Here is a 10,708-nt window from a genome sequence, read left to right as displayed (position 1 = left end):
ATTGCCAGGGGGGCGGCGGTGTTCGCTCTCTCAGGGCAAGAGCCCCTCTGCCCCCAGACCAGCCTCGGGGCTTGGGGCGGGAGGGAGGGAGGGAGGGAGGGGGGAGCTGCGGCGCTGGACCACCGGCGCTTTTCTCCGGCTTCGCTTCCAGCCTGCTGGGGAACGAAGAGCAACGTTGAGGGTCGAAGCCACCGCAAGGCCAAGCCGAGGTCAAAGGCCGATGGGCAGGCGTGGTCTGTGCGGCCCGGCGGGATAAGTGGGGCACGCCATCGGGTGTCCGTCGGGTGAGGTCAAAAACGTCAAGATGGCGGACTAAACGGCCTGCGAGGCTCGCTTCCTTCTCTGCCGAGGCGCCGTACAGCAAGACTCCCGGTTCTGCCCGGCCAGGCGCTGGATCCCCGTGGGCGCAATTGCGCTCCGGGCGACCCCTGCCTCGCTTCTCCTCCCCCCACCCCCCATCACGTCTCCCACCAGCCTCCCTCCATTCCCAGCCTTCGACTAAAAACTGTAATTTCTCTGTCCAAAATTAGAAGGCGCTGGCTTTGCAAGCGCCCAGCGGTGTCCCCGAGAGGTCGCCAGGATCGCTCAGCGAAGGGAAGGCGCTAAGCGATTATAGTTGCAGGAAAGGAGCTTACAGCCTGCGCCCCGGAGCTGCCTGCCCGGCCACCCGCGCCCGGCCGCTTGGCGCGAGGTTCAACCCAGGCGCCAATAGCCTCCTCGAATTAGACTCCCTGGCTGTCTTCCCACGACCCGCCAAATCGGCTTCCTCCTTTCGCCCGTTTCCCCGGGTTCGCGCGAGTCCCCGGACCCGTCTGCGAATTGCAAAAACTGGGTTCGCCCAACGCCGCAGGGCAGAGAGATCTCCCCGCGTTTGGCCTGCTGCTTTTGAACGCGGCTCGGCTGTTTGTGGGCGCACCGTATCTTTAGAATTGGGACCCCCACCACGTGGGTGAAGGGAACGCGGTCAACATCGGGTGCTAATATGAACCCGGGTCTCGGGAGCCGAAACTGCAGGGCCGCGGGGGGCAGATTCCCCGGCCGACTCCGCTGCTGTGGCGGAGATCGAGTCCACTTCTGCCGCCCACGGGAATCTGCCGGCTGCGGGGGACAAGGACGGATTCGTCCTTCTGTCCCCGCGTCCGGCGGAGGGAGCCGGAGCCTTCAGAGCGGGGGAGGGCGGCCCGCCCCAAAAACCTGGGCTCAGCTCCCCGGGCGGAGACAGCGCGAGGCGCGCAAAGTCTGGGAAAAAGACCATAAAATTAAAAATAAAATGTTTCTTTTAAAAAGGTTTCTGATTTTGAAGCCTGAGCCCGAGGAAGGCATCCCCACTGGGGTTTTCCAATTCCTCCCAATTCACAGCGGGCGGAGGCAAAGGGGTCTGGGGGCTCGGGAGCTTTTAGGAGAATGAAAATTTCCGGAGGGAACGATCCGTTTTGAAGGCGGGGGGGGGGAGGCAATTGGGATGGAGAGGAGGATCGTACCGTTGATGTTCAAGGGGGGGAAAGGAGGCGGTGAGGACGTATTTAAAGAAGACCCCCCCATTCCACTGATCGCGGGCGGCGGGCTTTGCGTGGGAAAACGCTGCCAGTTGGGTGGGAGACGGAGGAGCCACGGAAAGAACAGCGGCTCTTCCTTAAAAATGGCCCCTTGGTCTTTCTCCCAAGGAGCAGAAACAGCCGCCCTTCTAGAGAGGACGCGCGTCTAAGGATCCGGCCCTCCTTCGCCTTCCCACGGAAAGGCCGCGCTCCTGGGTGAGCCGCCGGCCTGCCGATTCTCCGCGGCAGCCAAGGCAGATTCGGGACGGACAGCTGCCGGTTGTTTTTCGGCCTGATGACCGCAAAGTGCTCGCGAACGCTTCGTTCTCAATCGTTCCGTCCTCCTTTATTCACAATCTATAAAGTTAATATTTTTTTTTAAATATCTCTTTATATATACAACAGCCAGAAATGTACAGAGGCGCGAGAGAGGTTTCCAAAAAGTTCCTCCGGCTTTGATATTTTTTTTAAAAAATTCCCTTTCCTGCCCCCTCCTGTCAGGTCGCTTTTTCGTGCTAAAAACCGAAGTCTGAGGCAGGAGAGAAAGAAGGAGGGAGGGAGGGAGGGAGGGAGGGAAGGAAGGAAGGAAGGAAGGAAAGAAAGAAAGACAGAAAGAAAGAAAGAAAGAGAAAGAAGATGGGAGAATGAAGGAAGGAAGAAAGGAAGAGAAAGCGAGAGAGAAAGAAAGAAAGAAAGAAAGAAAGAAGGAAAGAAAGAAAGAAAGAAGGAAAGAAAGAAAGAGAAAGAAGATGGGAGAATGAAGGAAGGAAGAAAGGAAGAGAAAGATAGATAGATAGATAGATAGATAGATAGATAGATGGATGGATGGATGGATGGATGGATGGATGGATGGATGGATGGATGGATGGATGGATGGATAGTGTGAGAAAGAAGGAAGGAGCCCCCAAAACGAAGGGGAGATGCTGTCGGTTGCTGGAGCCCCAGCGAAGGGGCGATTGTCCCGGCCAGTCCCCAGTCTCCTGGAGCGGTGGAAGGGGGGACGATGGAGGGGGGGGGGCACCGGAGAAGAGCCGAGTCTATTTACAAGCGGAGGCCTTTGGCTTCTCTGCTCCCGGCCGTGGCGGCTCCCAGTCGCTGCCAGAAGCCAGTCCAGGAAGCCCGACGGCGCCGGAGCCTTTCGCAGTCCCTGCCGGCTGGGGACGGGGGCGGGGCGGGCCGCTCCGCTGGGCGCCGCGGCTGCAGCCAAGCCCCGGAGGTCCGGCGGCTGCCTCTTCCCTGCAGTCCGGCCGCTTTCAGAGGTGCGGCGTGTAGAAGGCGGGCGCGCCGTAGGTCTGCGAACCCAGCACGAAGGGCGAGAGGACGGCGGCCGGGCCGGGCAGGAAGGGCAGCTGGGCGGCGCACACCAGCCCGCCGGCCGAGTGGCTGTAGGCTCCGGGCGGGCCGTGCATGGCCAGGCCGTGGTTGACCATGGGCGGCGAGTGGCTGAGCGGGCTCAGCGCCCCCGACAGGCCTCCCGCGCCCCCGCCGCCGCCCCCCACCCCGCCGCCCCCGCCGCCCCCGCCGCCCGTCGGGGCGCTGGTGTCGGCGCCGGGGTTCTGCTTCTTCCACTTGGTGCGCCGGTTCTGGAACCAGATCTTGACCTGCGTCTCGGTCAGGCTGAGCGAAAGGGCCAGGTTGAGGCGCTCGCACACCGACAGGTACCGCGTGGCCTTGAACTTGTTCTCCAGCGCCACCAGCTGCTCGTAGGTGAAGGCTGTCCGCGCCCGCCGGGGCTTGCCCGACTTGGAGTCCGAGCCGGGGCGCTTCCGCTTGGTTTTGCCCCCCGACGGCGGGGTGGCGGCCTGGCCCTGGGGCGGCGACGGCTGCGGCTGCGGCTGCGGCTGTTGCGGGAGCCCCGGAGCGGCTCCGGCCGGCTGCCTCTGTGGGCTCTGGCCTTCCTCGGCGCCGAGTCCCCGAGCGGCCTCCACGGCGCTGCCGTCGCTGTTGCAACTCCCCTCGCTGCCCAGCTCCTCCTCGTCCTCCTCGTCCTCCTCTTCCTCCTCGTCCGGCGCTTCGCTTTCGGGCAGGGGGCTCTCCCGGTGCACCGGTTCCAGCCCCACCTCGTCGCTCGGGTACAGCTCGCCGGGTTCTGTGCGAAAAGGAGAGAAAGCTGGTCGGCGGCAGCCCTCCCTGGGTGGGGAAAGGCGGCGAACCGGGGCGGGACCCCAACCCGAGCTTGACCCGGGTGAGAGAGCCGAGCCGTCCCTGGACGTGTTTCTCCCTCCCCCGTCATGACAGCAGGGCTGGAAGCACCTTCAGCACCACGGACAGCGGCGTCTCGGTAGAACTGCCCTCAACTGCCCAAAGCGGATCTTGCAACCGCTAGTAAGAGAGGAAGAGGTCCGACTGGGCGCCTAAAAGACCCCCACGGGACCCCCCTCCCCCGCGCCTTGCCTCCCCCTCTCGTTTCTGGTCTGGCCTGCTGGCCAAGCGAAGGTCGGGGGCCAAGCAGACCAGGCTGGAAAGGAGAGGGGGTGCAGGGCCTAAGGGAGGGCTCCCGTAGGGGTCTTGGGTTAAGGGAAAGGCGAAAGACCCACCCTGTCGTAAGAAAGGTGGCTCGGGAACCCTGCTATTCCTGCGGCCACGGGGTCCAAGACGCCCGGAGGGGGAAGAAGGCTAGAAACGACCTGGCTTCCTTTCCCTCTCTCTGCGGATCCTGTGGGCCTTGCGACACAGACCCATTTCCCCGAGTCTCCCTCCCGGGCCTCGAGCAACGCTTCTCGGCGAACCACCGAAGCCCCGACTCCGCTCTCCTCCGCCCAGCCTTTCGGAAGGCCGCCGCGGCGTCTCGCTTCCGCCTCTGTCGGCGCTTGGTCGGGATCCGCGGAAGGCCCGAAGCCTCCGAGCGCCCCAAGTTCTCTCCCAGTTTGGAGTCTCTGCTGCCGCAGGGGAGCCGCCGGGCGCTCGTTGGTTGGAGCGCGGCTTCGACCCGGTGGGAGCGCGAGGGAAGGGCGTCCTTGCGCGGGGAGCGAGGCAGCCTTCCCCCCTCGGAGGCTTGGTGGAGCTCCGGACGTCCCGCCGGAGCGGCCTTCAGCTTCGCCATCCGGAGGGAGCCTGCGCCTGGACACCCGCTTCGGAATTCTGGGGTTCCGTTTGTGGAAAGGCGGGACGTTCCCAATAATCCCACATTTCTAAGGGGGGGGGCCGCTTCTGACTGACTGCCAGGCGCCTGTCTCTGGACGCGAAGCCAAGAAAGGGATTGTTGGGCCAAAATCCTCTCCCCAAGCGACGTTGCTAGGAAATCTAAACCAAAACGACTTCTGGGGAGGCAGCCCTGTTTGGGGAACGGGGGTGGGAGGGCAGAAAGGGGGGCAACCCGAAGTAAACGACATCGCGGCTGGGCGGGATTCATTTCTGGGCTCCCCTTAATTGCTGGATGTGACTTGAATAACGGTAGAAATGACCCTCCGCACGCCCCAGACGCCCCGAAGCGCCTTCAGCGTGTCCCCGTTTAAATTCAACTCGAAAGAGCCCGGAGGGGCGTCCCCGGCCAGGAGCGGAAGGAGGGATGGGCGGAAGAGTCTTGGAGGTTTAGGGGGCGCTGAGGCCACTTCATCCTTTCCCCGCGCCCGGTTCTCCACGCCGGGCTCATCTAGAGCTGAGCCTGATCTGGACCGCCCCGCGAACTCGCCCGGCCGGCGGCTAAGGCCAGGGACAGGCTCCAGGCCGAGGCCTCGGCCCCGCCGGCCACCGAAGCCTCTCTAGATGCCCCAGGCGTCCCTTCGAAGTCGGGGAAGTTTTCGGAGGAGGGAAGAATCCAATCTAGCTTTGGGCACGTAAACCCGGGACAGGCGAGAACAGAGCGAGGCGGGACCGGCTGGAGGACGCTCGCTCGATGCTGGGGGCTTTCGCCTGGAGAAAGTTGCTTCTCCCGGGGGTGGCCGGGCTCCCTTGGGCCGGGGAGGGGGCGCCGGGGGCAGCGGGGGCTTGGAAGGGGCGGCTGGGAGAGCGGGGCGCGCAAGCGAAGCAATCTGGCCACCGGGTCGAACGCCCCAACCCAATCGATAGTCCAGCCTAATAAGTGTAATAGGTTTTAATCGAGTAATTATCCGAATTTGGGCCCTATAATTTAGATGTTAGGCCGGCGTTCGCAAGGTGGTTGAAAGAGATATGCACGGCTCGATAATAGGATATCGACCCGCTGAGCCCGACAGGCCACTCCGGGGCGATTTCCCTCCATTATGCAGCCTCTTTACGCGGCTAAGCACATTTCGCTTTAAATGTAATCGAAGGAATTTAATTGTTTTTCCAGAGATAACCGGCGTTTTGTCACAATTAGTCTGATTTGCCCCTAAAAAAAAAAAGAGCGAAAGGTGGGGGGGCGGGAAAGAAAATTGAATCTGTCGCCGGAAGCGAAAGGCCTTAGCGGTGAAAACGAGGGCGGGGGGGGGGGGTTCAAGGACCAAGAAAGCGAAGCCCCCTCCCCAGTCCCCACACCAGCCTCAACTAAAGCGCGGGCAAAGAAAGGACTGGCGTGAACGGACGGGAGGCTCGCACGTGTGAAAGTTGCAAGGGGGATACGCGAGAGGGTCGGCCGGGGGAAGCTTCTGGCAGCGGCCCGGAGGCTGCCGGGCAAGCTTCGTCCAAGGCCGGGCGATCCGGCTGGGGTCATCCCCAAGGCGGATAGCCGGGGCCGGCGTTGCACGCTGGTCTTTCCGCGGCTTCCCTCCCCTCCTTCCTCTTGCTCCCTGGGAGCAGCGCCCAGTCCGGCCTGCGGGGCACCAAGTGCGGATGTTTGGGGCCGCCTGCCTCCTCCGCCTGAAGAGCTCGAGAGAGAGCCGGGACTTTCTCTCCGCCACGGGCGCACCGAGCTGGGAAGCGGCTGGCGCCATTGGCCGGTGCAAACTTTCCCCAACTCTCTCCAAAAAGTCCCGCTAGGACCCCTTGCTTCCCCCCTCGGCCTCCCGCAAGATTCGGCCGCCCTCCGGCTCCTCCATCCATCTATCCGGCCCAAAGCGGGGACTCTCTGGGCCCCGGGCGGCTCTGGCAGGGGAAGGCTCGCACCTTCAGCCTCAAAGTGGCGGGTTTGGGAAGGATGCGGCGCTGCTCTCCGCAAGAGTTCTGCCCGACCGCCGTTCCAGCCCTCCCCACCCCAGGTTTCCCCGCGGGAGAGGGACTTACTGCGCCCGTCGAGCGAGGGCTTCCTCCTGCCGGCCTGGAAGTCTTCGGACGCAGCATTGGGGTCGCCGCCCGCCTCCTCCGGCTTCTCGTCGGCTCCCAGCGCGAAGTCGGTGCCGGCCGCCGCGTTTGCCGCCTTGTAGAGCAGGGCGCATTGCCTTCGGCCCTTGCTATTGAACTTGTTGGGGTCCAGGATGTCCAGCACGGAGAAGGGGGTGGTCCGGTGCACCACGGCCCCCGCCGCGCCCGCCCCCTCCGGCCCCGGCAATGTGCTGCTGCCGCCGTTCTCGCTGCCCGGCCTGTCCCGGCTCACCGGGCAGGAATAGACGGGGGGCAGGTCGCCGCTGGGCGCCAGGCGCTGCTCCGCGTGGCTCTCCATGCCGTCCTCCCGCCAGCTGCCCGGTTCTCCCAGGAGGCGCTCCGGAGGGCTCCCTGCCGCCGCCGCTGTCGGTGCCGGAATATAGACGTCACCCACCTGAGCCTCGTCTCGTCTCACGTTCATGACTCTGCCCCCGCCTGCTCCCCCCTCCAGATGACTCCCTCCCTCCCTCCTTTCCTTCCTTCTTTCCTTCCTTCCTTCCCTGTGGAGGAGGAACTTGGCAGAGAAAGCGAGGCGCGAGGCGGGGCGAGGAAGCTTCTCTTCAAAGGGTCCGCCGCTTCTCCTCCTCCTCCTCCTCCTCCTCCTCCTCCTCCTCCTCCTCCTCCTCCTCCTTCTCCTTCTCCTTCTCCTCCTCCTCCTCCTCTTCCTCCTCCTCCTCGGACAACCTGGGCGTTTATTCCCCCATCTTTTCCTGGGACTGCAACTTATTTATGCATTCATATTTAGCGCTGGGTGGTAATTGGCTACAAATTAATCCCATAATGGCCCGCAATCTCCGTCCCGAAGGAGACCCCGAGGAGATCGGAGGAGGCGCGGGGTGGGGGGGAGCTCGGGGGTAGCGGCGGAGGGCGTGAAGGATGGCCGGGCTGCTGGAGATATACTTAGCTGTCAGCTCTGTTTCAACGCCCCTCCACTCATCTGGAAAGCATCTAAATAGCCTTATTTGGAGCGGGGGGAGGGCGGGGGGAGGCGCCGGCTTTGAAATAATTGAGGGATCCAGAGCAACGCCGCGATTAGGCGCCTCCGTCCCCCCCCCACCCGGGGGGGACGCGCGTCGTTGGCTCGAGCGACGCCGTTCCAGCCAGCGGTGTTGTTATTCCTGGGCCGGGCGCATCTTGTCCAGCTGGATTTGGGGATCGCACCTCCACGGAACAAACGTCCGTTCCCACGAGCAAGGCACGAGCCAGGGCCCCCGCGTTAGAAAAGCCAGCAAGGCTCGGCGGGGCAGCTCTGAGCCTTTGACACAAGACCAGGAATGACGCGCGTCAGGGGGAGGCGAGAGCCAGGTTCCCATCATCGTGAAATCTGGGCTGACCACAGAAATTGTCTTATCTTTTTCTACTGGAATGAAAACCGCCAAGAATGGTGGAATTTAAGGAAGGGTCGATTTGCCCCAGAATGTGGCAGCTCCAGTTTTACCGCCAGCTAAATTAGGGGAGGGGGCGAAAAAAAAACACATTCCCACCTGCCCCATCTCGTATAGGAAACCCCGAGAGTGAAGAGTTCGTGGCAGCTGCCCCCATTCCTGCCTGGCGTTTCTTGTGCCTTTCTCGGCCTTCCCCCCCCACGCCCCGGATCTCCGCTTCTCCGCTTCGTCTGAAGGGCCGGGAGGAATAGAGGGAAATGAGGGCGATGCCCCCTCCCGTGTTCTGGCCGCGGCGGGCGGTGACACATGCAAAGGCAGGGCCGTTTGTAATTACCGCGAGCAACGATCCCTGGGAAGGCAGCCCTTCAAACTCAGAATGGGCCAAGCCACCTTCTGCAATTCGGACCCGGCCGGGCCTTGGTTAGTCCGTCGGCTGAAGGGGCCCGAGGAAGGCCCTGCGGGGAGGCGGGCAGCGGCCAGGCATCTCGCGGAGAGTCAGGCACAGGAGCCGGCGCGGCCGTGGCTTCCTCGGGAAAGGCGGGTGGAGGCCCTCAGGGCAGGAAGGGGCTCCCAGTCCGGCTCGGAAGGGTCCCCCTCCCGGGACAGGCGAAGGGGAGACCCTGCCAGACGGGCCCTGAGATTGGGGGCCCCTCGGCTGTCCCGCTCAAGCGGCCTGGTGCCTAATCACAACTGATTGCTAATTAGGGCTTTTATTGCGCCCTCGCTCCCCCCCCCCACAACCCGCCTGCCAGCTCCGCTTCTCTTCCCTGGGGAAGTTGGCGTTGGCGCCCGGAGCCTCGGGGAGCCCTGGCAGGCGAGGGGAGGCCTCCCGGGAGCGCCAAGGCCGCCTCCGCCGCCTTTTCTGCAGCAGCTTCCAATCCGGAGCGAGAGTTAACTGGGCGGCCCACTCGGGCAGAATCGGCGGAGGACGGGGCTTCTACCCGGAGGCCTTGGCGCTTTTTCCCCGGCTGGGCGGGAGGCCGATCGCCCAGCTCCGCAGCCCACCGGGGGAGGAAAGCCTCGCCAGCAACCGCTCGGGAGAGGCCCTGAAGGCGGAGGCGGCGGCCTGGGGGTCCCCGTCGATCTCACCGGGGCGGCCTTTCCTTGTAGTTGTCCCCGGGCAGCGGGGCGAGCTGGGTGGGCAGAAGGGGGCGAGGGGCTCCCTCTACTGCTTCGCTTGCCTCCCCTCCCCTCCCGAGCCCCAAACTTCCTTTTTAATTAGATCTTCCCAAGTCCAGCCAACAAATGGACCTGCTCCTCCGGCCCATCCATCAACGGCCTCGCCGCGGCGCACGCACCTCTCGGGGTAATTAAGGACATTTATCGTGGTGGTAAAACAGTTTAGCAGCCCTTGTTATATGGGGAAGGTCACTTTGATGGATTTACATGGGGCCGGCGGGCGGGGGGGGGGGCGGGACGGTGACTTCGGCGAGGAGGGGGATTCTTCTCCCCCCCCCCCCCCGGCCCAGCATTGATCAGAGACGCGCGCCGGGAGCACCCAAAGGTCACCGCGGGAGAAGGCGAGGCTCTCGAGGGCGGAGGGGGGAGAGCCGACGACCACCCCCCACCAGCCAGGCCAGAGAACGCCCCCCCCCTTTCTTCGCCCCCCTCCCCCCGCGTTGCCTTTTCTCCAGAAATAGCTTGTTCTTTCTGTGCAGGCCCGCACCGGCTCTTGCACTGGTTGACCTTCACAGCGCCCCCGCGAGGTAGGCTAAGGCGAGACTCGGAAGCAGGCCCGCTCTTCCTTTTTGAGGTCCCCGCCGGGCATCCAAGTCACGTCGGGTGCCTTTTGGCGGATCTGGCCAAGCACAGGGAAATATTTGCCGTCCAACCCCTCCGCCTTCCAGGGGGCGCCTCCTCCTCCCGCGCAGTTGGATCCGCTCTTCCCTCCTCTTCCACGGGGATCTCCTCCTCCCCCGGTAGCGCACCTGGGAAGTTTCGCTAGACGGGAAGCCGTCGAGGCGGCGCCTGTTGAGCTTCGGATTTCGGGCTAGTTTCGTGTTCGCGAGGCGGAGAGACCCCCCGACGCGCACACACCTCAATGCCGCCAGCCGCAGGCTGGGACGAGCGATGGCCCCCCCGCCCCTCCCCGCCTTCTTCCTTTGGCCGAGACCCCTTTGGGGGGGCCAAGGTTGGACCCCCACACCTCGTGTCCAGGCCCGCGGGTGAGCGCCGACGCTTCCAACTCTTTTATTCTGCATTCCGCGCTTGGCTACTGTTCCTGGGAGCCTCGTTCCCACGTGCCCTGCCTGTCTCCTCCTGGTCCAGAGCAGAGGCAGCGAAAGGAGTCTGGGCGCTAAGCCCGTTGGCAGTGGCCTCCTTCAACTCGGATCCTCTCCCTCCCTCCACCCGTTCCCTGTATTGGAGAGAGCCAGCTTCCCCTCGGGGGTTGACTGCCCCTTCGTGGGCCCAGCGCTGCCTCGCAGGAGGGGATTCCGCCACTCGCCTGGGGCCTGGAGCTGCAGTTCCCGTGAGGCAGGGGGGGCAGGCACGGGTTTTAGGAGGCCGGGGCTCGCCCGGGCAGGCTGCACTGTCAGGAGCCTAATTGAGGTTAATGCTTCCTGCGCCGCTGCGGGATTATTAAATTAA

The 10,708-nt window shown here is 63.9% G+C and overlaps 1 protein-coding gene across 1 annotated transcript; it reads right to left on the bottom strand.

The window, feature by feature from the left end:
• Positions 1 to 2,788: 2,788 nt before the first annotated feature.
• On the bottom strand, positions 2,789 to 7,155 carry NKX1-1 (NK1 homeobox 1). Its single transcript, XM_087726740.1, has 3 exons — positions 6,771 to 7,155; positions 4,318 to 4,335; positions 2,789 to 3,645 (listed from the first exon to the last, which is right to left on the bottom strand). Exons 1-3 carry the CDS (start codon positions 7,153 to 7,155, stop codon positions 2,789 to 2,791), a joined length of 1,260 nt encoding a protein of 419 aa, XP_087582866.1.
• Positions 7,156 to 10,708: the final 3,553 nt, after the last annotated feature.

Source organism: Thamnophis sirtalis, unplaced genomic scaffold (genome assembly GCF_051295495.1).
Source record: "Thamnophis sirtalis isolate CommonGarterSnake01/CBP01778 unplaced genomic scaffold, rThaSir2_p1.2 scaffold_12, whole genome shotgun sequence".
NCBI classification, from domain to species: domain Eukaryota; kingdom Metazoa; phylum Chordata; class Lepidosauria; order Squamata; family Natricidae; genus Thamnophis; species Thamnophis sirtalis.
Note: the sequence above shows the minus strand (reverse complement) of the source record. Positions and strands in the feature narration are given on the sequence as shown.

Coding starts and splice junctions, on each gene's coding strand:
- NKX1-1 (XM_087726740.1), bottom strand. CDS start 7,155: ATGAACGTGAGACGAGACGAGGCTCAGGTGGGTGACGTCTATATTCCG.